Source organism: Salmo salar, chromosome ssa11, assembly GCF_905237065.1.
Source record: "Salmo salar chromosome ssa11, Ssal_v3.1, whole genome shotgun sequence".
Classification (NCBI taxonomy): domain Eukaryota; kingdom Metazoa; phylum Chordata; class Actinopteri; order Salmoniformes; family Salmonidae; genus Salmo; species Salmo salar.
This window is the reverse complement of record NC_059452.1, coordinates 93,485,945-93,511,741: the sequence shown is the minus strand read 5'-3', so window position 1 is coordinate 93,511,741 and position 25,797 is coordinate 93,485,945. Positions and strand designations below refer to the sequence as shown.

At 46.0% G+C, this 25,797-nt stretch overlaps 2 protein-coding genes across 7 annotated transcripts; one reads left to right on the top strand and one right to left on the bottom strand.

Moving 5' to 3' along the window:
- Positions 1–1,150: 1,150 nt before the first annotated feature.
- On the bottom strand, positions 1,151–25,797 carry LOC106563618 (M-phase inducer phosphatase 1-B). Of its 5 annotated transcripts, XM_014129354.2 has the most exons (18): positions 25,309–25,797; positions 25,097–25,212; positions 24,872–24,983; positions 24,683–24,789; positions 9,252–9,368; positions 8,914–8,999; positions 8,491–8,533; positions 8,146–8,179; positions 7,982–8,047; positions 7,145–7,333; positions 6,809–6,892; positions 6,501–6,707; positions 2,906–3,001; positions 2,752–2,814; positions 2,560–2,658; positions 2,314–2,447; positions 2,058–2,169; positions 1,151–1,955 (listed from the first exon to the last, which is right to left on the bottom strand). In XM_014129354.2, the coding sequence occupies exons 4-18, from the start codon at positions 24,685–24,687 to the stop codon at positions 1,809–1,811; spliced, it is 1,482 nt and encodes a 493-aa protein (XP_013984829.1). In that variant the 5' UTR covers positions 24,688–24,789; positions 24,872–24,983; positions 25,097–25,212; positions 25,309–25,797; the 3' UTR covers positions 1,151–1,808. The 5 variants fall into 5 exon arrangements, with proteins under 5 accessions (XP_013984829.1, XP_013984824.1, XP_013984827.1 ...); XM_014129349.2 differs by lacking the exons at positions 24,683–24,789; positions 24,872–24,983; positions 25,097–25,212; positions 25,309–25,797 and adding an exon at positions 9,656–9,824; XM_014129352.2 differs by lacking the exons at positions 24,683–24,789; positions 24,872–24,983; positions 25,097–25,212; positions 25,309–25,797 and adding an exon at positions 9,656–9,823 and having other exon boundaries at positions 6,552–6,707.
- Positions 21,740–24,103, top strand: si:ch211-107p11.3 (GT1 domain-containing protein). Of its 2 annotated transcripts, XM_014129358.2 has the most exons (8): positions 21,745–21,969; positions 22,499–22,569; positions 22,658–22,831; positions 22,923–22,990; positions 23,080–23,139; positions 23,326–23,391; positions 23,537–23,674; positions 24,018–24,103. In XM_014129358.2, the coding sequence occupies exons 1-8, from the start codon at positions 21,806–21,808 to the stop codon at positions 24,021–24,023; spliced, it is 747 nt and encodes a 248-aa protein (XP_013984833.1). In that variant the 5' UTR covers positions 21,745–21,805; the 3' UTR covers positions 24,024–24,103. The 2 variants fall into 2 exon arrangements, with proteins under 2 accessions (XP_013984832.1, XP_013984833.1); XM_014129357.2 differs by having other exon boundaries at positions 21,740–21,969; positions 23,537–24,103.

The following is a 25,797-nucleotide window of genomic DNA, read 5'->3' as shown; positions in this document are numbered from 1 at the left end:
TAATCTTATCGGTTTCTAACAGAAACAATTTCAGAACAATCTGAGATGAAGGGTGTGTAAATACTTTTTCTTGTGCTTTTTGAGGTGGAACTACCATACAGGATTATCACAACACTGCCACCAATCAACTAGTGATTGAGGTGTAACAGCAAGAGCAGGGCTTGAACCTCTTGGCAGAGGCCATAGTAAAATCTTACATACGGGATGTCCACAATTATTACAAACATGATGGCCTTCTCTATTGAAATGTAATTAGACCTTCTTTTTTTTAAATAGCAAATTGTAGTCAGCTATTAGGTTGGATTTCCTCTCACTGTTAGCAGTTGGGCTTTTCAACTGGGCTTCCCGCATATTGTGCTGATGGACAACAACTAATCTCTCCCTCACCGCCACGGTAATAATGCCACTTTAATCAAATGGATCATTTCACTTTCCCTACTGCTCCATTCTGGACTGCAGGCCATGTAGACCAGGGATTAAGCAACTCTCAAAATCCACTGGCTCAGTGGAACTCAGCTTGTATATTCCATACATTACACTATGCCAAAAAGCACTATTAGACAGACAGCCATGGTAGCCTACAGGATGATTTTGTTGAGCAGGTGGCTTTTGAAAGCTGCATCTTGAGACCCCCAATTGGACATAAAGGTTGATAACATGTGATTTCTTAATCACATAGCCTGGGACTCGGAGTTGTTGCTGCCAGTGACTTTTGGCAGCAATCAGGGATCAGAGTATGTAGGCAGCCCCATTGGTGGTATTAAAAAAAAGTTCTGACTGTCAAAAGGCCCACCACTCCAACAGCCAGCACCACTTCATTCCTCCTGGGACAGGTCTGAAGTCTGACCCATGGCCATTCCCACCCTATCCGCTTTCAGAAGCCAGATCCCACTTTCTGGGGCCTGTGAAATCCCACAGTTCCGCATTACAGCTGCTGTGCAAAGAAGGGGGGGGGGGGCTTTTAACAGAGAGGGGCATAGAGTTAACCCAGCTGTGTGGGGGGTGAAATCACAGCTGCAGCACTGGCAGGGAGGGATCAGGACTCAGCATATTCACACAGGCTCTTCAAAAATACCACTCAAGATTTTTCTCCATTATGTTATGGTTTCTACAGTCCAGGGACCATTTCATATGATACCCATTAAAATAGTTACATTTTGTTGTGTGTTTTTTAATTATACATCATTGTTAATGCAGAAATTAATTAATTTTCAACTACCTGACAATCAAAACATTAAACTAAGTTATTTAAAAACATATTCAACCTAAACTCCAAGGTCATTCACCCTGGTTAAAAAAAAAAAAACAATTTAAAAAAGTGTTATTCAGAACAGTTCAAATAAAATCATGATCCCCAATAATAATAAATATATATCCATGATTGACACTGGAAATAATGCCACCCTTTCTGCTCTACAATGTGGAAATGAAATTAAAGCAATATCAAATGCTGAAAAATGAAAGCCCTTAACCGGGGGACTCTACTGTAATTAAAAGACAGTGAGATCAGTGGATTACATATCCTGTTCAACTGGCAGGCAGTAATGAATATGCGTGGACAGTGTTGTTATTATTCATGGCCATCCAAAGAAAATAGACAAAACTAGGCAGCAGTGATCACATATGCACAGTTTCCATGGCAGCATATGAAAAAGGTTATATTTGGAAAGCTGTCAAACAACAAAAGGCCAATTTGTTATCACACATTCTTTTGACAAAGATAATTAAATTGACAATCTTTAGGTCACCGTTTGGACTCAGCTGTCCCTCTGAGTGGCTGTTCCCCCCCCCCCCCCAACATGACTGCCTCAGAGTTTGAGTTTGACGAGAGTTTGAATGTGGTGGCGTCTGCGGCGCTCCTCGGCCAAGGCTCTGCTGTGTGTGCGGCACCGCAGAAGCTCCTCTCTGTGGTCCTCGTGGTGCATGGGGCAGTAGGACTGGGGCTCACAGTGCTCCTGACAGACACACAGACAGAGGAGACCAGGGGAGTGAGAAATAAACTGACTACAGCCTAGCCCAACCGACCACAGTCCATTTCCGTATTGTCAGGTTCATACCTGGTGAGAGTGATAGAAGTCTCTGTAGCCACCCTTGAGGACATAGAGCTCAGGGTAGTGCAGGGCTGGGTACTCGTTCATACTGCGGTCCACACTGCGCAGGAGGTGACACCTACAGAGTGAGACGGACACTCGCTCATGAGGAAGGACTTAATCTCAAATGGAATACATGCAGAAAGCCTAATTTCTGCTGATTTCACTCACACACACACACACACACACACACACACATGACTGAAAGGTCTGCATGTCTCACGTTCTGGGTGCTCTTTCGGAGGAGAATTCACAGTGCAGCACTAGCACAAGCCTCTTATCAGGAGAGTGGGCTTTTAGCCTCTGGGATAGCAGTTGATCCACTGCCTTGTCTGTGTTGGGAAGGCTCAGCGCCCCCTGCAGGTGAAGTCAGGGATAACACTAACTCAGAAGAACACAGTACCATCTCCCACATCGAGATAAAAAAAATGTCAGAACTGTCCAGGGACTAATTCTGTTCATCTCTCACCTTAATGTGTCCTCCCTGATACTCATAAGGGTAGCGGCAGTCCACCACGACAAAAGACTCAACCAAACAGCTGAACTTCCCTTCCAGAAGAGCACTCATCTGGGACAATGAGAGAATTGCGATTTTGTTGTTAATATAATTGCTCTTCCTGTAACATGCACTGTTTGGCACGCTACATATCATTGGGCTTACTGTGTCAACCGTGATGTACTTCAAGCCTTGATGTCTCCCTGTCACAGTGGGTAGGGCATGCACCTAAAATGCAACAGTCATTTTAATTCACAGGACCATGTGATTGTGAAACTGTTTTTAGTGTGGATAACTAGTTGTAGTCTCAATATACTACCTTGCTGAAGTCTCCAATGAGTTCTGCATTGATCCCATCCCCACCCAGCTGCTGCTCCACGTCACACAAAGAGTGGGTCCTCTTATGCAGGTGCTGCTAGTGAGCGGAATACGAGTCAGAAGAGAAACTACCCTCCTCCCCACTACCTTCACAACCACCCTCCTCCTCTTCCCCCCTCCGTCTAGCTTCACAACCCTCCCCCCCTCCGTCTATCTTCACAACCCTCCTTCACCCCCCCCTAGCTTCACAACCCTCCCCCCCCTAGCTTCACAAGCCTCCTTCACCCTCTAGCTTCACAACCCTCCCCCCCTAGCTTCACAAGCCTCCTTCCCCCCTAGCTTCACAACCCTCCCTCTACCTCCACAACCCTCCCTCCCCCCCCTCTACAACCCTCCCCCCCCACAACCCTCCCTCCCCCCCCTCTACCTCCACAACCCTCCCTCCCCCCTCTACCTCCACAACCCTCCTTCCTCCCCTCTACCTCCACAACCCTCCTCCACAACCCTCCCCCTCTACCTTCACAACCCCTCCCCCTACCTTCCTTCCTCCTCCCTTCACAACCCTCCTCCCCCCCCTACCTTCACGACCCTCCCTCCCCCCCTACCTTCACAACCCTCCCTCCCCCCCCTACCTTCACAACCCTCCCTCCCCCCCTCTACCTCCACAACCCTCCTTCCTCCCCTCTACCTCCACAACCCTCCTCCACAACCCTCCCCCCTCTACCTTCACAACCCTCCCCCTACCTTCCTTCCTCCTCCCTTCACAACCCTCCTCCCCCCCTACCTTCACGACCCTCCCTCCCCCTCTACCTTCACAACCCTCCCTCCCCCCCTCTACCTTCACAACCCTCCCTCCCCCCCTCTACCTTCACAACCCTCCCTCCCCCCTCTACCTTCACAACCCTCCCTCCCCCCTCTACCTTCACAACCCTCCCTCCCCCCTCTACCTTCACAACCCTCCCTCCCTCCTCCCCTCCACCTCCACAACCCTCCTTCCTCCCCTCTACCTCCCCCTCTACCTCCACAACCCTCCTTCCTCCTCCCTTCACAACCCTCCTCCCCCCCTACCTTCACAACCCTCCCTCCCCCCCTACCTTCACAACCCTCCCTCCCCCCCTCTACCTTCACAACCCTCCCTCCCCCCTCTACCTTCACAACCCTCCCTCCCCCCTCTACCTTCACAACCCTCCCTCCCCCCCTCTACCTTCACAACCCTCCCTCCTCCCCTCTACCTCCACAACCCTCCTTCCTCCCCTCTACCTCCCCCTCTACCTTCACAACCCTCCCCCTACCTTCCTTCCTCCTCCCTTCACAACCCTCCCCCTACCTTCCTTCCTCCTCCCTTCACAACCCTCCGCCCCCCCCTACCTTCACGACCCTCCTCCCCCCTACCTTCACAACCCTCCCTCCCCCCCTCTACCTTCACAACCCTCCCTCCCCCCCTCTACCTTCACAACCCTCCTTCCTCCCCTCTACCTCCACAACCCTCCTCCACAACCCTCCCCCCTCTACCTTCACAACCCTCCCCCTACCTTCCTTCCTCCTCCCTTCACAACCCTCCTCCCCCCCTACCTTCACGACCCTCCCTCCCCCCCCTACCTTCACAACCCTCCCTCCCCCCCTCTACCTTCACAACCCTCCCTCCCCCCCTCTACCTTCACAACCCTCCCTCCTCCCCTCTACCTTCACAACCCTCCCTCCTCCCCTCTACCTCCACAACCCTCCTTCCTCCCCTCCACCTCCACAACCCTCCTTCCTCCCCTCTACCTCCCCCCTCTACCCTCCTTCCTCCTCCCTTCACAACCCTCCTCCCCCCTACCTTCACGACCCTCCCTCCCCCCCTACCTTCACAACCCTCCCTCCCCCCCTACCTTCACAACCCTCCCTCCCCCCTCTACCTTCACAACCCTCCCTCCTCCCCTCTACCTCCACAACCCTCCTTCCTCCCCTCTACCTCCACAACCCTCCCCCTCTACCTTCACAACCCTCCCCCCTACCTTCCTTCCTCCACAACCCTCCTCCCCCCTCCAACTTCACGACCCTCCTCCCCCCCCTACCTTCGACCCTCCTTCCTCCCCTCTACCTCCACAACCCTCCTTCCTCCCCTCTACCTCCCCCCTCTACCTCCACAACCCTCCTTCCTCCCCCTCTACCTCCACAACCCTCCTGCCTCCCCTCTACCTCCACAACCCTCCTCCACAACCCTCCCCCCCTCTACCTTCACAACCCTCCCCCTACCTTCCTTCCTCCTCCCTTCACAACCCTCCTCCCCCCCTACCTTCACAACCCTCCCTCCCCCCCCTACCTTCACAACCCTCCCTCCCCCCTCTACCTTCACAACCCTCCCTCCCCCCCTCTACCTTCACAACCCTCCCTCCTCCCCTCTACCTCCACAACCCTCCTTCCTCCCCTCCACCTCCACAACCCTCCTTCCTCCCCTCTACCTCCCCCCTCTACCTCCACAACCCTCCTTCCTCCTCCCTTCACAACCCTCCTCCCCCCTACCTTCACGACCCTCCCTCCCCCCTACCTTCACAACCCTCCCTCCCCCCCTACCTTCACAACCCTCCCTCCCCCTCTACCTTCACAACCCTCCCTCCTCCCCTCTACCTCCACAACCCTCCTTCCTCCCCTCTACCTCCCCCCTCTACCTCCACAACCCTCCTTCCTCCTCCCTTCACAACCCTCCCCCCCCTACCTTCACGACCCTCCTCCCCCCTACCTTCACAACCCTCCCTCCCCCCTACCTTCACAACCCTCCCTCCCCCCCTCTACCTTCACAACTCTCTACCTTCACAACTCTCTACCTTCACAACCCTCCCTCCCCCCCTCTACCTCCACAACCCTCCTTCCTCCCCTCTACCTCCACAACCCTCCCCCCTCTACCTTCACAACCCTCCCCCTACCTTCCTTCCTCCACAACCCTCCTCCCCCCCTCCAACTTCACGACCCTCCTCCCCCCCTACCTTCGACCCTCCTTCCTCCCCTCTACCTCCACAACCCTCCTTCCTCCCCTCTACCTCCCCCCTCTACCTCCACAACCCTCCTTCCTCCCCCTCTACCTCCACAACCCTCCTGCCTCCCCTCTACCTCCACAACCCTCCTCCACAACCCTCCCCCCCTCTACCTTCACAACCCTCCCCCCTACCTTCCTTCCTCCTCCCTTCACAACCCTCCTCCCCCCCTACCTTCACAACCCTCCCTCCCCCCCCTACCTTCACAACCCTCCCTCCCCCCCTCTACCTTCACAACCCTCCCTCCCCCCTCTACCTCCACAACCCTCCTTCCTCCCCTCTACCTCCACAACCCTCCCCCCTCTACCTTCCTTCCTCCACAACCCTCCTCCCCCCTCCAACTTCACGACCCTCCTCCCCCCCCCTACCTTCACGACCCTCCCTCCCCCCTCTACCTTCACGACCCTCCCTCCCCCCTCTACCTTCACGACCCTCCCTCCCCCCTCTACCTTCACGACCCTCCCTCCCCCCTCTACCTTCACGACCCTCCCTCCCCCCTACCTTCACGACCCTCCTCACCACTGCCTTTACAACCCTCCTCCCCTACTAATATACAGCGTAGCACTCCTGACCCACCCTTACCCTCCTATCATTGTTGATTCCAGCCCCTTGGTCTCCCTCTCCCTGGCCCACCTCCTCTGAGACGGCGGAGAAGGTGCAGTGTCGTTTGAGTGGCCGGGGGTTGGCTGGGGAGGGGGAGGTGGAGGTGCGTTTCAGTGGACGTGCCAACCGCTCTGGCATGGAAGGGGATCGGAAGAGACGGCGTCCCTCCTGGCGACACACTGAAACCTAGTGAATGTACATGACCGGTTACTCCTCGCGCCCAAGTAAAGTTCAAATCAACTGCAAGTTTGTGGATGTGAGTGATGATGGGAGAAGAGGAGACTTACAGAGGAGAGATCCACTTCCTGGTTCATGAGGGGTTCAGACAGCAACTGTGCCATGCTACATGACATGGCGACAGCAATAGAACCCTGGGGGAGAGAATGGACATGAGGAAAGCGCAGTGGAGATATTTAAAATAAAGAAAGGAGTCATGTTGGAAGACAAAAAAAAAACATAAGTAGTAGGGAGCATTAAAGATGTAGCAACCGAGATTGAACTGTGCATTGAATACAGGAGCAGGAGTCACACTGGTGCAGACCTCGCTGCATGAACCGTTCAGTGACATGGATTAACAGAATGGGACAAGAGGTAAAGACGTCAGTCTATGAGATCCAAATCACCTCATCAGCTTCCTGCTCCAGGATTTCCATGAATCCATCTGCATCCCCTGGGGAGTGCTGGGTTCGGGAGGGAGGTGCAGGGAAGATGGGGCTCCCCAGGGCACAGGGCTCACCATCACCTTGGAGCTGGGAGTCTGGAGCAGGCAGCAAACACTCTGGCTTGCCTTGCGCTCTCTGCCCTGGGGCCACCTGAACATTAAAAAAAAAAACACAGCAGTGCAGTAATTGTAATTCAGGTGAGAGAGAGAGAATGTGTTGAGTAACTCCTCAAAAACACATCCACATGCAATTCTCTGTTACATGCAACCTGTCTCTAGAAAAACTGGTTGCCTCCCACAATGTTACAGCATAGTGCTGTTGCTCTACGTCTGGAAGTTACATGGCTATACAAGAGCAAGAGGTGAAGAAAATTGAGCAATCGCATACTGTCGTCTAGTGGCCATAATTGAATAAGCCACAAAGGGCACTGAGCTGTTACTAGACACTTTGTTTAACTAGGCAAGTCAGTTAAGAACAAATTCTTACTTACAATGACGGCCTACCGGGGAAGAGTGGGTTAACTGCCTTGTTCAGGGGCAGAATGACAGGTTTTTACCTTGTCAGCTCGGGGTTTTGATCCAGCAACCTTTCGGTTACTGGCCCAACGCTCTAACCACTAGGCTACCTGCCACCCCCTTTATAGATTTCACAAATCTTGTACGGTATATGCCCTTGAGAGCTGCAATCTCTGATGGCACAATTGAAATAGGGTATTGTAGTAGAAGAAACTGGACAGCATTTGCATGTGAATATAAGTTAATCATGCATAACCCTGAATGTGAAAATACATCCACTCACATTCTCCTTGTAACTGAATGGATGTTCACTGGGGTGAAACTTTGGACTGCTACACAGCAACCTGGGCTAAGAGACAGAAGAAATAGTGTGTTAATTTAACTCACACTGAGATAATCATACAAAACCCATTGATATGGAGAGTAAATCCATAGACTGTTCTTTACCAGGAAGGACTGCAACATCTTCATGCGACTGTTTCTGGAACAAATGAGAACATTACTTTGGATGATGCAGGTAGCAACACAGTACCACTGTCATCCACAGGGCCCATGGGGAGCAGGTACTCATCCCTCCACAAATCATAATCATATTTGTGTTTCCAGAATGTTTGGAGCATGGGGATTGCAATGCCAGGTTTGTGGGTTCAACTCCCGGGGCCACCCATACGTAAAATGTATGCATGCATGACTAAATCACTTTGGATAAAAGTGTCTGCTAAATGGCATATATTATTTTAAACACAGGGTTCAAGTTGGTGTCCTTGAAGGTGAGAGGAATAAGCCTGGTACCTTGGTGCGGGAGAGTCCAAGGCCACTGGAGAAGTAGGCTTGTCTGCAAACCAGCAGGAAATAATGTGCAAATAAAAATGGTGAGGACGGGGTGAAAACAATATGTTGCGATGGGCTCAAAAATGCAATGACAATCAAAGACAAACAAAAGTTTAAAAGCAGTGTCAACTGAAATTAAAAATGGTGCAAAAAGTAGCTGAAAGTGAAAAGCCTCTGCTACAGTACCTACCTAAGTTGGTGGAGAGAATATGCATTGCACACCAGCATAGATAAGATAGTCACACTCTGAACTTCAACCCAGTCAAGAGGAGCCTGGTTTTTCCTTGCCATTGTCGCCTCTGATTTCTCTTTGGGGTGTCCCCCTGAGTTGCTTTTTGTTGTTGTGAATGACTATACCTACGGTATGCAAAAAGCATTGCTCACCTTTGTGTGGTGATCCCTGTGCAGCGGCATCGTCTACACTCCCAGTGCTGAGGTTGGACAGGTCCAGACATCTCCGAGGAGTGTCACTGAGTAATGCAGGTGATGTATAAGATAAACATGGGTAAATATAGTAGTATAATGACCATGAGTGCAGTTTATTTCTGCAAGGCATTTTGGACTCTCAATCCTTGCCTAATCTTATTCACAATCCATGTAAACATGGCACATGATCATGGCAGAGTATGAGTGTCCGGTAGCCTTTCCCTCGAGTGTCAGATAGCCACCCACACATGAAATCAGCCAGCCAACTAATGTAGTTCAAGGATAATAGCTTTTACCCTGTGTGAAAGGCGCTGAGTCCCGTAAAGCAGTTGGCGAGTTCTGACATTGGGGAGGCATGGTAGTCCGGTGAGTGAGGGCCAGGCATAGATAAACTGTAACCATCCATCGGTAGGCTACGTGGGAGGGGGGAAACACATGATGTTGTTAGCTAAATATTTTCATTAGAGCAGGAGCAGACCTACATCAGTTAAACGTAGATAGATACTGAGTGATGTAGTTAGCTACCGTTAGCTAGCTACTGTAGATGTTTTATGTTGTTGTCTAGCTATTTAGCTAGCTAGCTAGAGATTATTAGCGCGCTACTATAGCTTACTCATCATGACACACAATTATTACATAAGACGTTAGTTATGTTATCTAACAAAAAACTATACATAATATATTTAGCTAAATAACTTACGATTCAACAATATCCGTAGCTAAAGAGAGTAGACAAATGGATTTTAAATGTGTCGCCAAAGAAACAACCAATGGCATGACGTCAAACGTCACTTCCGTGTTGCCGACTCATCGATTTGTCAGTGAAAATCGCTCATCAAATCAAAAATGTGTCCAAAAAAAGTTTTACAATGTACTGTTATAAGCTAATGGTAAAAATATGCATAGGCTATTTCAGGCAGTGCTGTCCAATCTCTAAAATGTGCAGTCTTGTGTTTGTTAGAGACTGTCACAAAAGAAGCAATAGACTCTCATTCTATATTGAACCAAAATATAAATGCAAAATGTAAAGTCTTGGTCCCATGTTTCATGAGCTGAAATAAAATATCCCAGAAATGTTCCATATGCACAACAACAAAAAGCTTATTTCTCTCAAATTTTGCAAACAAATTTGTTTACATCCCTGTTAGTGAGCATTTCTCCTTTGCCAAGATAATCCATCCACCTGACAGGTGTGGCATATCAAGAAGCTGATTAACCAGCATGATCATTACTCAGGTGCACATTGTGCTCGGGACAATAAAAGGCCACTCTAAAATGTGCAGTTTTGTCCCACAACACAATGCCCCAGATGTCTCAAGTTTTGAGGGAGCATGCAATTGGCATGTACACCAGAGCTGTTACCAGAGATTTGAATGTTCATTCACTACCATAAGCAGCCTCCAACGTCATTTTAGAGAATTCGGCAGTACGTCTAACCGGCCTCACAACCGCAGACCACGTGTAACCACGCCAGCCCAGTACCTCCACATCCGACTTCTTCACCTAATCGTCTGAGACCAGCCACCCGGACAGCTGATGAAACTGTGGGTTTGCACAACCGAAGAATTTCTGCACAAACTGTCAGAAACCGTCTCAGGGAAGAACATCTGCGTTATCATCTTCTTCACCAGAGTCTTGACCTGACTGCAATTCGGCATTGTAACCGACTTCAGTGGGCAAATGCTCACCTTCGATGGCTACTGGCATGCTGGAGAAGTGTGCTCTTCATGGATGAATCCTGGTTGCATTTTATTGATGGCAATTTGAATGCACAGAGATATCGTGACAAGATCCTGAGGCCCATTGTCCTGACATTTATCTGCCGCCATCACCTCATGTTTCAGCATGATAATGCCTGGCCCCATGTCACAAGGATCTGTACACAATTCCTGGAAGCTGAAAATGTCCCAGTTCTTCCATGGCCTGCATACTCACCAGACATGTCACCCCTTGAGCATGTTTGGGATGCTCTGGATCAGCGTGTTCCAGTTCCCGCCAATATCCAGCAACTTCCCACAGCCAAAAGGAGTGGGACACCATTCCACAGGCCACAATCAACGGCCTGATCAACTCTATGTGAAGGAGATGTGTCGCACTGCGTAAGTCAAATGGCGGTCACACCAGATAAGAACTGGTTTTCTGATCCACGCCCCTACCATTTTTAAGGCATCTGTGACCAACAGATGCATATCTGTAATCTCAGTCATGTGAAATCCATAGATTAGAGGCTAATTAATTTATTTCAATTGATTGATTTCCTTATATGAACTGTAACTCAGTAAAATCTTAGAAATTGTTGCATGTTGCATTTATATTTTTGCTCTGTGTAATTCTGTGGGTAGAAGTCTCTACATGAAGGATGAGCAACTTTGATGGGGGTGGGGGCCACAAACAATCCTACATATTTTGCCATGTGGTGTAGAGAAAATGTTGCCATTTATAAGCTACAGTGTAGTGTTCTGCAATTCCACACATTTTTCCACATTTGCCATCAAAAGGGGGGCACGGGCCACCAGTCGCACATCCCTGCTCTAAACTCTAGCAGGAAGGAAAGGTTCAGGTAGGGCTACAGTCTGGTCCTCAAATCAAATGAAATTGCATTTGTTAAATATTTCGTAAACAACAGGTGTAGACTAACAGTGAAATGCTGACTTACAGGTCTTTTTTCAACAATGTAGAGTTAAAGATTTTTTTTAAATAATTGAAATAATGACACAATGAATAAATACACAGTGAATAATGAATAACAATGACAAGTAAAAAAATAACATGGCTATGTACAGGGAGTACCAGTACAGAGTTGATGTACAGGGGTATGTGGTAATAACATGGCTATATACAGGGAGTACCAGTACAGAGTTGATGTACAGGGGTATGAGGTAATTGAGGTAGCTATGTACATATAGGTAGGGTTAAAGTTACTAGGCAACAGGATAGATAAGACAGTGGCAGCAGTAGGTAGTAATTCGATTAGCTATTTAGCAGTCTTGTTTAGCAGTCTTATGGCTTGGGGGTAGAAGCTGTTCAGGGTCCTGTTGGTTACAGACTTGATGCACTGGTACTGCTTCCTGTGCGTTATCAGAGACAAGAGTCTATGGCTTGGGTAGCTGGAATCTTTGACCATTTGTTTAGGCCTTCTTCTGACACCACCTGGCATAGAGGTCCTGGATGGCAGGGAGCTCGGCCACAGTGATGTACTGGGCCTTACTCACCAACCTCTGTAGTGGCTTGCAGTAGCCATACCAAGCGGTGATGCAGCTAGTCAAGATGATCTCAATGGTGCAGCTGTAGAACTTTTTGAGGATTTGAGGGCCCATGCCAAATCTTTTCAGCCTCCTGAGGGGGAAGAGACGCTGTCGTGCCCTCTTCACAACTGTGTGGGTGTGTGCGGACCATGTTAATTCCTTATTTATGTGGACACCGAGGAACTTGAAGCTCTCTACTTGCTCCACTACAGCCCCATCGATGTGGATGGGGGTGTGCTCGCCCCTCCGTTTTGTGTAGTCCACAATCAGCTCCTTTGTCTTGCTGACGTTGAGGGAGAGGTTGTTGTCCTGGCCTCCTCCCTATAGGCTGTCTCATCATCATCATCTGTGATCAGTCCTACCACCGTTGTGTGGTCAGCAAACTTGATTATGCATTATGGGTGGGTCTTAGGGGGCCTTGTCTGCCCTACCATACCTTCTTGCCCATTCAAATAAAATGTTGATCATTTATTTGACCGCGCCAACATAAAGACGCATCAATCTTAGTTTAAGTATCCGGACGAGCGAAACAGCGCCCCTCTGTCTCAGTATGTGTAGACCATATCTGGCCAGCACAAATCAGTTGAATGAGCCGTTGATTTCCATAGGCGGGCACGTTTTTCACTTTGTTTGTTGTTGATGGGTGTTATAGTAAAGACCAGGCAGCTCGTGAATTTCAAGTTTGGAGAAGCTTACAATTTATCCTACCATTTCTAACGATCTGAGTGCCAGTTATGATTATTTTTATATATGCATTTTCATGGAACAACTTAATTTCAATAATACAATTTACATTTCTCAAAATCATTGTCACGTGGTTAATAATAAAAATCTGAAGTAAATGATAAAAATCTCTAAATTAAAATTAATCTAAGGCAAGAGCACCAACCTCTGCCATATGGACACATTGATACACTGTGATCCATCTTCAACTAAAGCCTAAAGCTGACAAATAAAAACAGTAGAAAATACCCTGATGAAAATTCTGTCTCTTTCAATCACATTCATCGCTCTACTCCACCTGTCTGACTTCCTTTCTCTCTTTCTTGACTTGAGCTATTGCTAGTGAAGTGCAACATTGTTTTAAATCATCAACTGGGTCCAGCCTGAATTTGTCACTGTAGCGAACTTGCAACATTGTATCAACTAGCCTATTCCGGGCACTCTGAGTTTCCCACACCAGTGAGCTCAGGACAGCTGGTTTTTTTTTAGGAAGTTTTCGCTGGATATATGGAATCATCAGATCAATATATTTTGCTCTTTCACACCGAGACTTGGTGTTGGAAAGATTTTTCAAATACTGAGGAACTATCATTGCCAATGGATGTTAAAAACAAACAGACTTTGTTGATTTACTGTGTGAGGTGAAGAAAAAATTATTGAGAAGCTCATCTTATTAGTGGTGGACGTGGGGAGTTATGACAACCAGAAATCAGACATTGCCTCATACTAGTACATGGGAGTATGGCTAGACGGTACAGTGTCCTTCTCTCAGCTCATATCAAAGCTGCAGGCTAAGGTTAAATCTAGACTTGGTTTCCTCTATCGTAATTGCTCCTCTTTCACCCCAGGGGCCAAACTAACCCTGATTCAAATGACCATCCTACTCATGCTAGATTACAGAGACGTAATTTATAGATCGGCAGGTAAGGGTGCTCTCGAGTGGCAAGATATTCTTTGCCATTCGGCTATCAGATTTGCCACCAATGCTCCTTATAGGACACATCACTCCACTCTATACTGGTCATCTCTGTATACCCATCGCAAGACCCACTGGTTGATGCTTATTTATAAAATGATCTTAGGCCTCACTCTCCCCTATCTGAGATACCTACTGCAGCCTTCATCCAACACCCGTTCTGCCAGTCGCATTCTGTTAAAGATCCCCAAAGCACAAACAACCCTGGGTCACTCCTCTTTTCAGTTTGCTGCAGCTAGCAACTGGAATGAGCTGCAAAAAACACTCAAACTGGACAGTTTTATCTCTTCATTCAAAGACTCAATCATGAACACGCTTACTGACACTTGTGGCTGCTTCGCGTGATGTATTGTTGTCTCTACCTTCTTGCCCTTTGTGCTGTTGTTTGTGCCCAATAGTGTGTGTACCATGTTTTGTGCTGCTACCATGTTGTGCACCTGCCATGTTGTGTTGCTACCGTGTTGTTGTCATGTGTTGCTGCCGTGCTGTGTTGTCTTAGGTCTCTCTTTATGTAGTGTCTCTCTTGTCATGATGTGTGTTTTGTCCTTTTTTCTTCTTTTTTTTATCCCAGCCCCGGTCCCAGCAGGTGGCCTTTGCCGTTTGGTAGCCCTTCATTGTAAATAAGAATTTGTTTTGAATAAATAGTTAAATAAGAATCACATTTTAAAAAATGGGCACTTTCCTACTTTTGTATGCAGCAGGCCTACTTCTGTGCGTGCTCAGGCGCACACACTCCCTCAACATTATTAGGACAGAGAAACCAGACATTGTTAAAGCATCAGAGCAAGGGAAACGGCACCCCTCTGTCTCAGTATGTTTAGACAATGTATCTGATGCTGTCTGGACCAAAAGAGTCAGAATTGGAAAAGATAGTTAGCGGGTGCACAGTGCACTGTCAGGATGCTGGATTGCCGTAAAATAAATGGATGTTTCGCCAAAATTATATAATTACTCCTGTCTAAATAAAATCATTCAAAATACTTCACCAGGTAGGATGACTTAGCCAACACTCCCAACCTCGATAATCACCAAACCTCAGTGGGAAAGACCAAAATATCAGGAGTGCATTATAACTGCAGTATGCTGCAATTTTTTTACTGCAGTAATTTCGATATGACTGTGTCCAAAATACCACAGTCAACTGCAGTTAGTGCACTTTTACTGCAGTTTCAAAACTAGCTTTTTTGTACGGGATATATCCAGTGGAAACGTCATAAACACATGTCTGTCCTGAGCTCACTGACACAGGAGACTGAGCGCCCGGAATAGGCTAGTTGAAAAAAATGTCAAATTTGCTAGCGACAGCTTCCGGCGAACCCAGTGAATATTTATTACAATGTTGCACTTCACTAGCAATAGCTCAAGTTAAGACAAATAGAAAGGGAAGTAGACAGGCAGAGTCGAGAGATGAATGTGATTGAAAGAACCATAATATTTTCTGTTTTTATTTGTTTGCTTTAAATCAAATCAAATTTATTTATATAGCCCTTCGTACATCAGCTGATATCTCAAAGTGCTGTACAGAAACCCAGCCTAAAACCCCAAACAGCAAGCAATGCATGTGAAAGAAGCACGGTGGCTAGGAAAAACTCCCTAGGAAAAACTCCCTAGAAAGGCCAAAAACCTAGGAAGAAACCTAGAGAGGAACCAGGCTATGAGGGGTGGCCAGTCCTCTTCTGGCTGTGCCGGGTGGATATTATAACAGAACATGGTCAAGATGTTAAAATGTTCATAAATGACCAGCATGGTCAAATAATAATAATCATAGTAGTTGTCGAGGGTGCAACAAGCACGTCCGGTGAACAGGTCAGGGTTCCATAGCCGCAGGCAGAACAGTTGAAACTGGAGCAGCAGCACGGCCAGGTGGACTGGGGACAGCAAGGAGTCATCATGCCAGGTAGTCCTGAGGCATGGTCCTAGGGCTCAGGTCCTCCGAGAGAAAGAAAGAGAGAAAGAGAGAACTAGAGAGAGCATATTTCAATTCACACAGGACACCGGATAAGACAAGACAAATACTCCAGATGTAACAGACTGACCCTAGCCCCTCGACACAAACTACTGCAACATAAATACTGGAGGCTGAGACAGGAGGGATCAGAAGACACTGTGGCCCCATCCGATGATACCCCCGGACAGGGCCAAACAGGCAGGATATAACCCCACCCACTTTGCCAAAGCACAGCCCCACACCACTAGAGGGATGTCTCCAACCACCAACTTACCGTCCTAAGACAAGGCCGAGTATAGCCCACAAAGATCTCCGCCACGGCACAACCCAAGGGGGGGGGGCCAACCCAGACAGGAAGACCACGTCAGTGACTCAACCCACTCAAGTGATGCACCCCTCCCATGGACGGCATGGAAGAACACCAGTAAGCTAGTGACTCAGCCCCTGTAATAGGGTTAGAGGCAGAGAATCCCAGTGGAGAGAGGGGAACCGGCAAGGCAGAGACAGCAAGGGCGGTTCATTGCTCCAGCCTTTCCATTCACCTTCACACTCCTGGGCCAGACTATACTTAATCATAGGACCTACTGAAGACATAAGTCTTCAGTAAAGACTTAAAGGTTGAGACTGAGTCTGCGTCTCTCACATGGGTAGGCAGACCATTCCATAAAAATGGAGCTCTATAGGAGAAAGCCCTACCTCCAGCCGTTTGCTTAGAAATTCTAGGGACAATTAGGAGGCCTGCGTCTTGTGACCGTAGCATACGTGTAGGTATGTACGGCAGGACCAAATCGGAAAGATAGGTAGGAGCAAGCCCATGTAATGCTTTGTAGGTTAGCAGTAAAACCTTGAAATCAGCCCTTGCCTTAACAGGAAACCAGTGTAGGGAGGCTAGCACTGGAGTAATATGATCACATTTTTGGGTTCTAGTCAGGATTCTAGCAGCCGTATTTAGCACTAACTGAAGTTTGTTTAGTGCTTTATCCGGGTAGCCGGAAAGTAGAGCATTGCAGTAGTCCAGCCTAGAAGTAACAAAAGCATGGATACATTTTTCTGCATCATTTTTGGACAGAAAGTTTCTGATTTTTGCAATGTTACGTAGATGGAAAAAAGCTGTCCTTGAAACAGTCTTGATATGTTCTTCAAAAGAGAGATCAGGGTCCAGAGTAACGCCGAGGTACTTCACAGTTTTATTTGAGACGACTGTACAACCATCCAGATGAAATGTCAGATTCAACAGAAGATCTCTTTGTTTCTTGGGACCTAGAACAAGCATCTCTGTTTTGTCCGAGTTTAAAAGCAGAAAGTTTGCAGCCATCCACTTCTTTATGTCTGAAACACAGGCTTCTAGCGAGGGCAATTTTGGGCCTTCACCATGTTTCATTGAAATGTACAGCTGTGTGTCGTCCGCATAGCAGTGATATTTAACATTATGTTTTCGAATGACATCCCCAAGAGGTAAAATATATAGTGAAAACAATAGTGGTCCTAAAACGGAACCTTGAGGAACACCGAAATTTACAATTGATTTGTCAGAGGACAAACCATTCACAGAGACAAACTGATATCTTTCCGACAGATAAGATCTAAACCAGGCCAGAACTTGTCCATGTAGACCAATTTGGGTTTCCAATCTCTCCAAAAGAATGTGGTGATCGATGGTATCAAAAGCAGCACTAAGATCTAGGAGCACGAGGACAGATGCAGAGCCTCGGTCTGACGTCATTAAAAGGTCATTTACCACCTTCACAAGTGCAGTCTCAGTGCTATGATGGGGTCTAAAATCAGACTGAAGCGTTTTGTATACATTGTTTGTCTTCAGGAAGGCAGTGAGTTGCTGCGCAACAGCTTTTTCATATTTTTTTGAGAGGAATGGAAGATTCGATATAGGCCGATAGTTTTTTATAGTTTCTGGGTCAAGATTCGGCTTTTTCAAGAGAGGCTTTATTACTGCCACTTTTAGTGAGCTTGGTACACGGCCGGTGGATAGAGAGCCGTTTATTATGTTCAACATAGGAGGGCCAAGCACAAGAAGCAGCTCTTTCAGTAGTTTAGTTGGAATAGGGTCCAGTATGCAGCTTGAGGGTTTAGAGGCCATGATTATTTTCATCATTGTGTCAAGAGATATAGTACTAAAACACTTTAGTATCTCCCTTGATCCTAGGTCCTGGCAGAGTTGTGCAGACTCAGGACAATGGAGCTTTGGAGGAATATGCAGATTTAAAGAGGAGTCCGTAATTTGCTTTCTAATGATCATGATCTTTTCCTCAAAGAAGTTCATAAATGTATTACTGCTGAAGTGAAAGCCATCATCCATTTGCGAATGCTGCTTTTTAGTTAGCTTTGCGACAGTATCAAAAAGAAATGATGTATTGTTCTTATTTTCCTCAATTAAGTTGGAAAAATAGGATGATCGAGCAGCAGTGAGGGCTCTTCGATACTGCACGGTACTGTCTTTCCAAGCTAGTCGGAAGACTTCCAGTTTGGTGTGGCGCCATTTCCGTTCTAATTTTCTGGAAGCTTGCTTCAGAGCTCGTGTATTTTCTGTATACCAGGGAGCTAGTTTCTTATGACAGATGTTTTTAGTTTTTAGGGGTGCAACTGCATCTAGGGTATTGCGCAAGGTTAAATTGAGTTCCTCGGTTAGGTGGTTAACAGATTTTTGTCCTCTGAAGTCCTTGGGTAGGCAGAGGGAGTCTGGAAGGGCATCAAGGAATCTTTGGGTTGTCTGACAATTTATAGCACGACTTTTAATGCTCCTTGATTGGGGTCTGAGCAGATTATTTGTTGCAATTGAAAACACAATAAAATGGTGGTCCGATAATGCAGGATTATGAGGAAAAACATTAAGATCCACAACATTTATTCCATGGGACAAAACTAGGTCCAGAGTATGACTGTGGCAGTGAGTAGGTCCAGAGACATGTTGGACAAAACCCACTGAGTCGATGATGGCTCCGAAAGCCTTTTGGAGTGGGTCTGTTTCCATGTGAATGTTAAAGTCACCAAAAATTTGAATATTATCTGCTATGACTACAAGATCCGATAGGAATTCAGGGAACTCAGTGAGGAACACAGCATATGGCCCAGGAGGCCTGTAAACAGTAGCTATAAAAAGTGATTGAGTAGGCTGCATAGATTTCATGACTAGAAGCTCAAAAGACGAAAACGTCATTGTTTTTTTTTTGTAAATTGAAATTTGCTATCATAAATGTTAGCAACACCTCCGCCTTTGCCGGATGCACGGGGGGTATGGTCACTAGTGTAACCAGGGGGTGAGGCCTCATTTAACACAGTAAATTCATCAGGCTTAAGCCATGTTTCAGTCAGGCCAATCACATCAAGATTATGATCAGTGATTAGTTAATTGACTATAACTGCCTTGGAAGTGAGGGATCTAACATTAAGTAACCCAATTTTGAGATGTGAGGTATCACAATCTCTTTCAATAATGGCAGGAATGGAGGTCTTTATACTAGTGAGATTGCTAAAGTGAACACCGCCATCTTTAATTTTGCCCAACCTAGATCGAGGCACAGACACGGTCTCAATGGGGAAAGCTAAGCTGACTACACTGACTGTGCTAGTGGCAGACTCCACTAAACTAGCAGGCTGGCTAACAGCCTGCTGCCTGGCCTGCACCCTATCTCATTGTGGAGCTAGAGGAGTTAGAGCCCTGTCTATGTTCGTAGATAAGATGAGAGCACCCCTCCAGCTAGGATGGAGTCCGTCACTCCTCAACAGGCCAGGCTTGGTCCTGTTTGTGGGTGAGTCCCAGAAAGAAGGCCAATTTTCTACAAATTCTATCTTTTGGGAGGGGCAGAACACAGTTTTCAACCAGCGATTGAGTTGTGAGACTCTGCTGTAGAGCTCATCACTCCCCCTAACTGGGAGGGGGCCAGAGATAATTAATCGATGCCGACACATCTTTCTAGCTGATTTACACGCTGAAGCTATGTTGCGCTTGGTGACATCTGACTGTTTCATCCTACATATACGTTATAGCCCTACTGCTGCATTGGCCATAGGCTATCTCTGAGTTCTATGCTCTTATTTCTTTAGCCGACAATGGATCACAGTGTATCAATGTGTCCATATGAGTCTGGTTCTCTCGGCTTAGTTGAATTTTAACTTTCCGATTTTTATCATTTGACTTCAGATTTTTATGATTAACCACGTGACAATGATTTTGAAACGTTATTATTGAAATGAAACTATTCCACGAAAATGTGCATATAAAAATAATCATAACTGCCACACAGATCGGTTGAAATGGTAAGATAAATTGTAAGCTTCCACAAACTTGAAACTCAGGAACTGCCTATGGTCTTTACTATTACATCCATTTAAAAAATGGTGAACCCGCAAGCAAGCCTGTGCACACATAGGAGGTCCCGTGAAAAAATGTGCCACCTATGAAAGTCAAAGGCCATTCCAACTGATTCGTTCTGGTGCATGCTCTGTGTTTGATTGATGTGGCCATGCAGTCGTGGGTGAACAGGGAGTGCAGTAGGGGACTAAGCACACACCCCTGATGTGTTTCTGCCCACCCTAACCGCCTGAGGGCGTCCTGCCAGGAAGTCTAGGATCTAGTTGCAGAAAGAGGTGTTCAGTCCCAGGGTCCTGCGCTTGGAGGGGACTATGGCGTTGAATTCCTGAGCTGTATTTAGTCAATGAACAGCATTATTACATAGGTATTTTGTCCAGATGGGTGAGGGCAGTGTTGGTTGCAATAGAGATTACATCATCTGTGTTAGGGTGGTATGTGAATTGGAGTGAACGGGTCCAGGGTGAGGGTGTTGATGTGAGCCATGACCAGCCTTTCATGGCTACCAATGTGAGTGCGTTCTTGGGCACGGGACTATGGTGGTCTGCTTGAAACAAGTTGTGTACTAAATATGTTTATTTTTTATTTATTTTCATATACACTGGATAGGTGCAGTGAAATGTGTTGTTTTACAGGGTCAGCCATAGTAGTACAGTGCCCCTGAGGCAAATTAGGGTTAAATGCATTGTTCAAAGGCACATCAACAAATGTTTCACCTTGTCAGCTCAGGTATTCGAACCAACAACCTTTTGGTTACAGGCCCAACACTCTAACCTCCAGGCTAGTCTCCCTAGGCCTAGGCAGAAGGACTGGCTCCCACATTAACAACGTTACAGGTTAGGCCTCCCGAGTGGCGCAGTGGTCTAAGGCACTGCATCGCAGTTGCTAGCTGTTCCACTAGAGATCCTGGTTCGAGTCCAGGCTCTGTCGCGACCGGGAGACCCATGGGGCGGCACACAATTGGCCCAGCGTCGTCCGGGTTAGGGGAGGGTTTGGCCGACAGTGATGTCCTTGTCCCATTTGCTCTAGTGACTCCTGTGGCAGGCTGGGCACATGCACGCTGACACGGTTGCCAGGTATACCAGGTGTTTCCTCCGACACATTGGCTGGCTTCCGGGTTAAGCGGGCATTGTGTCAAGAAGCAGTGGTTGGGTCAAGAAGCTTGTTTCGTGTGTTTCGTGTTTTCGGAGGACGCACGGCTCTCGACCTTCGCCTCTCCCGAGTCCGTACAGGAGTTGCAGCGATGAGACAAGACTGTCCAAGACAACCAATTGGATACCATGATACCACAAAATTGGGGAGAAAAAAGGGTAAAAAAATATAAAAATAAATAAAAAAAAATAAGAAAAAAACTATTATATAAAATTCTAAAATAAAAATAACAAATAAAATAATGTTACAGGTTTGAAATTTCCGAGACGGACCCTGTACAGGCCAGGGCTTGCACATAAAGGTCAAGACCTCTTAGAGGGCATAATGTCTTAACCATTTTCTCAATATCATATGCATCTACTTTTCTTTCATTTTCAGAATCTGTGTAGGTAGGGCATCATATTCAAATAATAAAGATAAATAAATAGCCTGAGCTAGGAGGATGTGTAAGTCTCCATGACAACACCACGTGATTTAAAAGAATGGAAAAGGGAGATAGGGCAGCCTTTTTCAGTGCTGCAGAGCAGCAAGTTATACTTCAGCGGTTTGAGGACCTAAAACATATTTTCAATCACAAAAATAATACAACTGCTGCTGGTAAAGCGAGACAGGCAGCATGGCAGAAAATTGCCGATTCAGTCAACGCGTAAGTAACGTTAGCTGCCATATCATTTAAATACAGTACCCAGTGAGTGTAGCTAGCTAACTAAGTTAGCTAGTGATGAATTGGTTGATAGCTCTCTGGGTAAAGAAGTGGGCTGACTAACAAGCTTGTTACTCTAGCTACGTTCAATAGTTAGCTACCTACAGTACAGTCTGACAAGGAACCATGAATGGCTTTGTAATTCCTGTCTGATAGCAAATTTAGCTAACTAAGTTAGCTGTCTGACCAGCATCTTCGAACAGCTGGTATAGCTAGCTAGCCTTATTCTAAAGATAACGGTAACTGATAAGGTTACTTGCTTTCCCTCATCCATGGTTATCCATTGAAATTGCAAGATGTCAACCAATGGCTTGCGACAATATTGCAATTTCAAGTCAAACAGTCAGTGGAGATGAAAGTTACACAAACACAAAGTAAACAATCCAGTTTTTGGATAGGCTATTTGTTGTGTGTAGAGAAGATGTTGTAACTACTCATTGATTCAGATTAAACTATTTCACCTACCTGACAGGGTTAATCCATCTGGAGTAAAACGAAGTTGGCTGCAGGTCAAGGTGAAATACAAGAACATGGTACAAACAGGTGAGCTGCACAGTCCGTGCACTGCCCCATAGACTCCACTGTGACATTTTGTCAAGATACTAATTTACAATGTAATCTCTGATTCCAGCCAAAAAAGCAGATAGGCGGAAGACCAAGGAAGGCCCACTGCAACCTGTATTTTCTGCTGCAGAGGACCTGATGGCTGAAACCCATAAATTCTGTTCCACTATAGACAGTATCACAGAGGAAACCTCTTCCACAGAACTCGAGTCAACACTCTCCTGCTCAAACTTTGTGAGAGGCAAGTCTAATCCATTGGGGTCACCACTGCGTCTTTTTAGATCTGGCATTGACCTCACCATTGTTTTAACACAAGCGTTATACATTTGCAGCGCTAGCAAACCACATGACATCAGAGGAGATCACAGCAGAATCTGGGTCCGAAGTGTCATCGAATAATGTGAGTTGTCGAAAGCTACAGAAAACATTCAAGCAGTTGTTTCTCAGCCTACCATACTTTTGTTAATTTGACTACTTTGTATGTTTCAGGTACCAGTCGTATACATTGACAATGCAGAAGAAATCACGTCAGATTCCTCTATACATGAGGTAGGCCTAATATGGTTTATTCAGAAAAGATGTGTGGTTGGAAAATGTTCAAGTGGAATTTGTTAAATTAATGTATTTGATGCGTATACAGTTATTATATAAAGTGAAAAAGTATTCTGGAAGTGGCCTAATCAGTTATCAGACCTCATTGATAAAGATAATGGCCTAAACATTACACCTCCATAGGGTCCAGGCATAAACGAGACCACACGTGAGGCCACACCATCCACCTCTAAAACATGGGACAGAGAGGTAAGATAACGCAAAAATATTTATTTTTTTGCCATGTAAGGTCTAATATTTCTACATTATGAATACAATATACTGAGAAAATTATGGGTGTAATGGCAGCCGTTAATACAAATTATGCATTTGATTAAATCTCAATGTTTTTAAGGGGGACAAACCAAGAAAGCCCTCAAATGTCAAAGTGAAGGACTTGTATATGAAATACTTGCAACAGGAGATTGACTACAGGAGATTAAAGATGCAAAAGATGTCCTTGGAGATGAAATTACTTGAGAAACAATTAAATGTAAGTTCCACTTGAGAAACAATGAAATGTAAGTTCCACAACTTAATGTTTACAAGATGTCATGTATGTCACACAAGCAGCATCATCTTAGTAGAATTGTAGGACAGTTAAATAAACAATCAACTTAGAACTTTCGCATAAACAAAGTCAAACTTGGTGGTAAAAGGCCCAGGATTGGGGAAAACTAACAGGATAGCTGTTCAGAATGTAAATTAACCTAAAACCATCCACATCACTTCAACAACCAGTTGTCATATTTCTAATTTAACCAATTTTGGACTTATTCTTCATGAAATTTCTTTCAACCTTCGCTCATGTTTACATGTTTCTCTTTTCTTCGCAGTCATGAACGGAAATGAATCATGCTTATGTACAGTTATTGCAATCTTTCAGTTTTACTTTTTGAATAAATGTTCCTCCCCCCCAAAAGTGTCAGATTCCTTCTTCCGATACCATTTACTGATCTCTGGAGGGCATATCTCTGGAGTGGTACAGTGTCTATACGTAGTCAGTGGCCTTTTCTCATTTGGGTAAAAGTCTAACCTCCTCCCGTGACCCAGAAAGTGGTTGAGGAGTGTGTTCATTTGTTAGTAGGCAAACGGAAGACTGTCCTCCCCTCCTCAATAGCCTCCTTTTGGCGAGGAAGCACAAGTGTATCCTACCAGAGTCCTTTACAGAAGAGTTTTTTTTTGGGGGGGGTTAAAATGTAATTGTGTGAAATTGTCATAACACCTGGCTGCATGACACAAAGAGCTCAGCAGCAATGCTATCCCTGATTGCTGTACCATCTTGGTATTCACAGTGAACAGGCTCTGGGTTTTTCCAGGGTATCCAACTGAAACAGGGTGGGGCCTCCTAACGAATGATGGCAACATTATGAAGGACCATGCATCCCACTATTATGTCACACGTGCTCTGTGGCGACACTCGGAGACCCTTCAAACAACTAAATCGGGACCTTAACGTAGTGAATGTTGTCTTAATGCATGCTCTTGTCTCGTACAGTACCTCATTGAAGCAGCTCTCTGCACCTGGTTTTGGATTCAGGTATGGCGTCATCAAGAATGGAAGACAGGGATACTCATTGTCAGCCACAAGCTGCCCATCAAAACAACCTGAAGTAGGGGAGGTAAGAGAGACATGCTGAAATCATAGAACTTGGAAGTTGTAACATTTGTGATTGTGTAATGTTGTCACCTTGCTGAAACTGATGGTACAGCACACTCTTTTGGAGTATGTGGAAGTCATTGACAGATCCAGGCCACTTTGCCTCAATGTTTGTGATGAGACATTGCGAATCACAAACCATCTGGAAAAGATTTACAATGCAGTGAGTTTCCAAATGAGATTCTCTAGGAATATATTTTTTTAATATAGAATTTCTTTATCACAGTTATGCATTTACACCTTCCCCAATATTACCTGCACATTTATGCTGTAAAATGATCTCTGATTAGTATAATCAGATGCCTCTGGTCCTGAAGGCGCTTTGATGGGTATGTGAGTGGAGTCCACCACACCAATTACATTAGGTAGTCCTGCAACGATCACAGGCGTTGAATTATTTAGCTAGTTTACAGTCTAACTTACTAGTACTAACAAAAGCATTAGCCTAGTATGAAAGAATACATAACCTGCTATTCTATAAAAGCCGTCTTTAACTTCTTGTTGAGAGCAATGACCAGGGAACTTCACGAAATCAGGGAGAATTCTCGCCAGTGCGTTGTATACTCTCCGTATGGCTCAACAAACTGTGGATTTGCTCAAGTTTTCAGCGTCACCGACTGCATGCATATATTCTCCACACGCGAAAAAATGTAAACCAATGCAGAGTGTTTGCATTACTGTAAGCGCACAGCTGCGGAGTGTATCGTTGCTCAATGAAGGTGTCAACAGATCGGCCAGGTATACTATACAATGAGACGAGAAGTGATACCTCTCGTTAATGTATTCTTAGGAAAAACTTAGAGGATTTTGTCTGTCTTTGAACAAACGCTTAGTTCGTATTGTTTTTCTCACAACTTGTGCCCCGATGTCAATTGGATCTCGTAAAAAAGGGCACGCCATCGTTCAAAGCAAAATTCTTGGATGGAAGAAACGTTCATTTGTTTTCTGTGCTGACG

Excerpts from the sequence above, each read along its gene's own strand:
- LOC106563618 (XM_014129349.2), bottom strand. The coding sequence starts at position 9,732 with ATGCCATTGGTTGTTTCTTTGGCGACACATTTAAAATCCATTTGTCTA. Across the intron at positions 9,000-9,251 it reads CTCAGCGCCTTTCACACAGG|TGACACTCCTCGGAGATGTC; the intron begins GTAAAAGCTATT and ends TGCATTACTCAG. Across the intron at positions 2,659-2,751 it reads AGTACATCACGGTTGACACA|ATGAGTGCTCTTCTGGAAGG; the intron begins GTAAGCCCAATG and ends TCATTGTCCCAG.
- si:ch211-107p11.3 (XM_014129357.2), top strand. The coding sequence starts at position 21,806 with ATGGAAAAGGGAGATAGGGCAGCCTTTTTCAGTGCTGCAGAGCAGCAA. Across the intron at positions 22,570-22,657 it reads CAAGAACATGGTACAAACAG|CCAAAAAAGCAGATAGGCGG; the intron begins GTGAGCTGCACA and ends CTCTGATTCCAG. Across the intron at positions 22,832-22,922 it reads CTGCTCAAACTTTGTGAGAG|CGCTAGCAAACCACATGACA; the intron begins GCAAGTCTAATC and ends ATACATTTGCAG.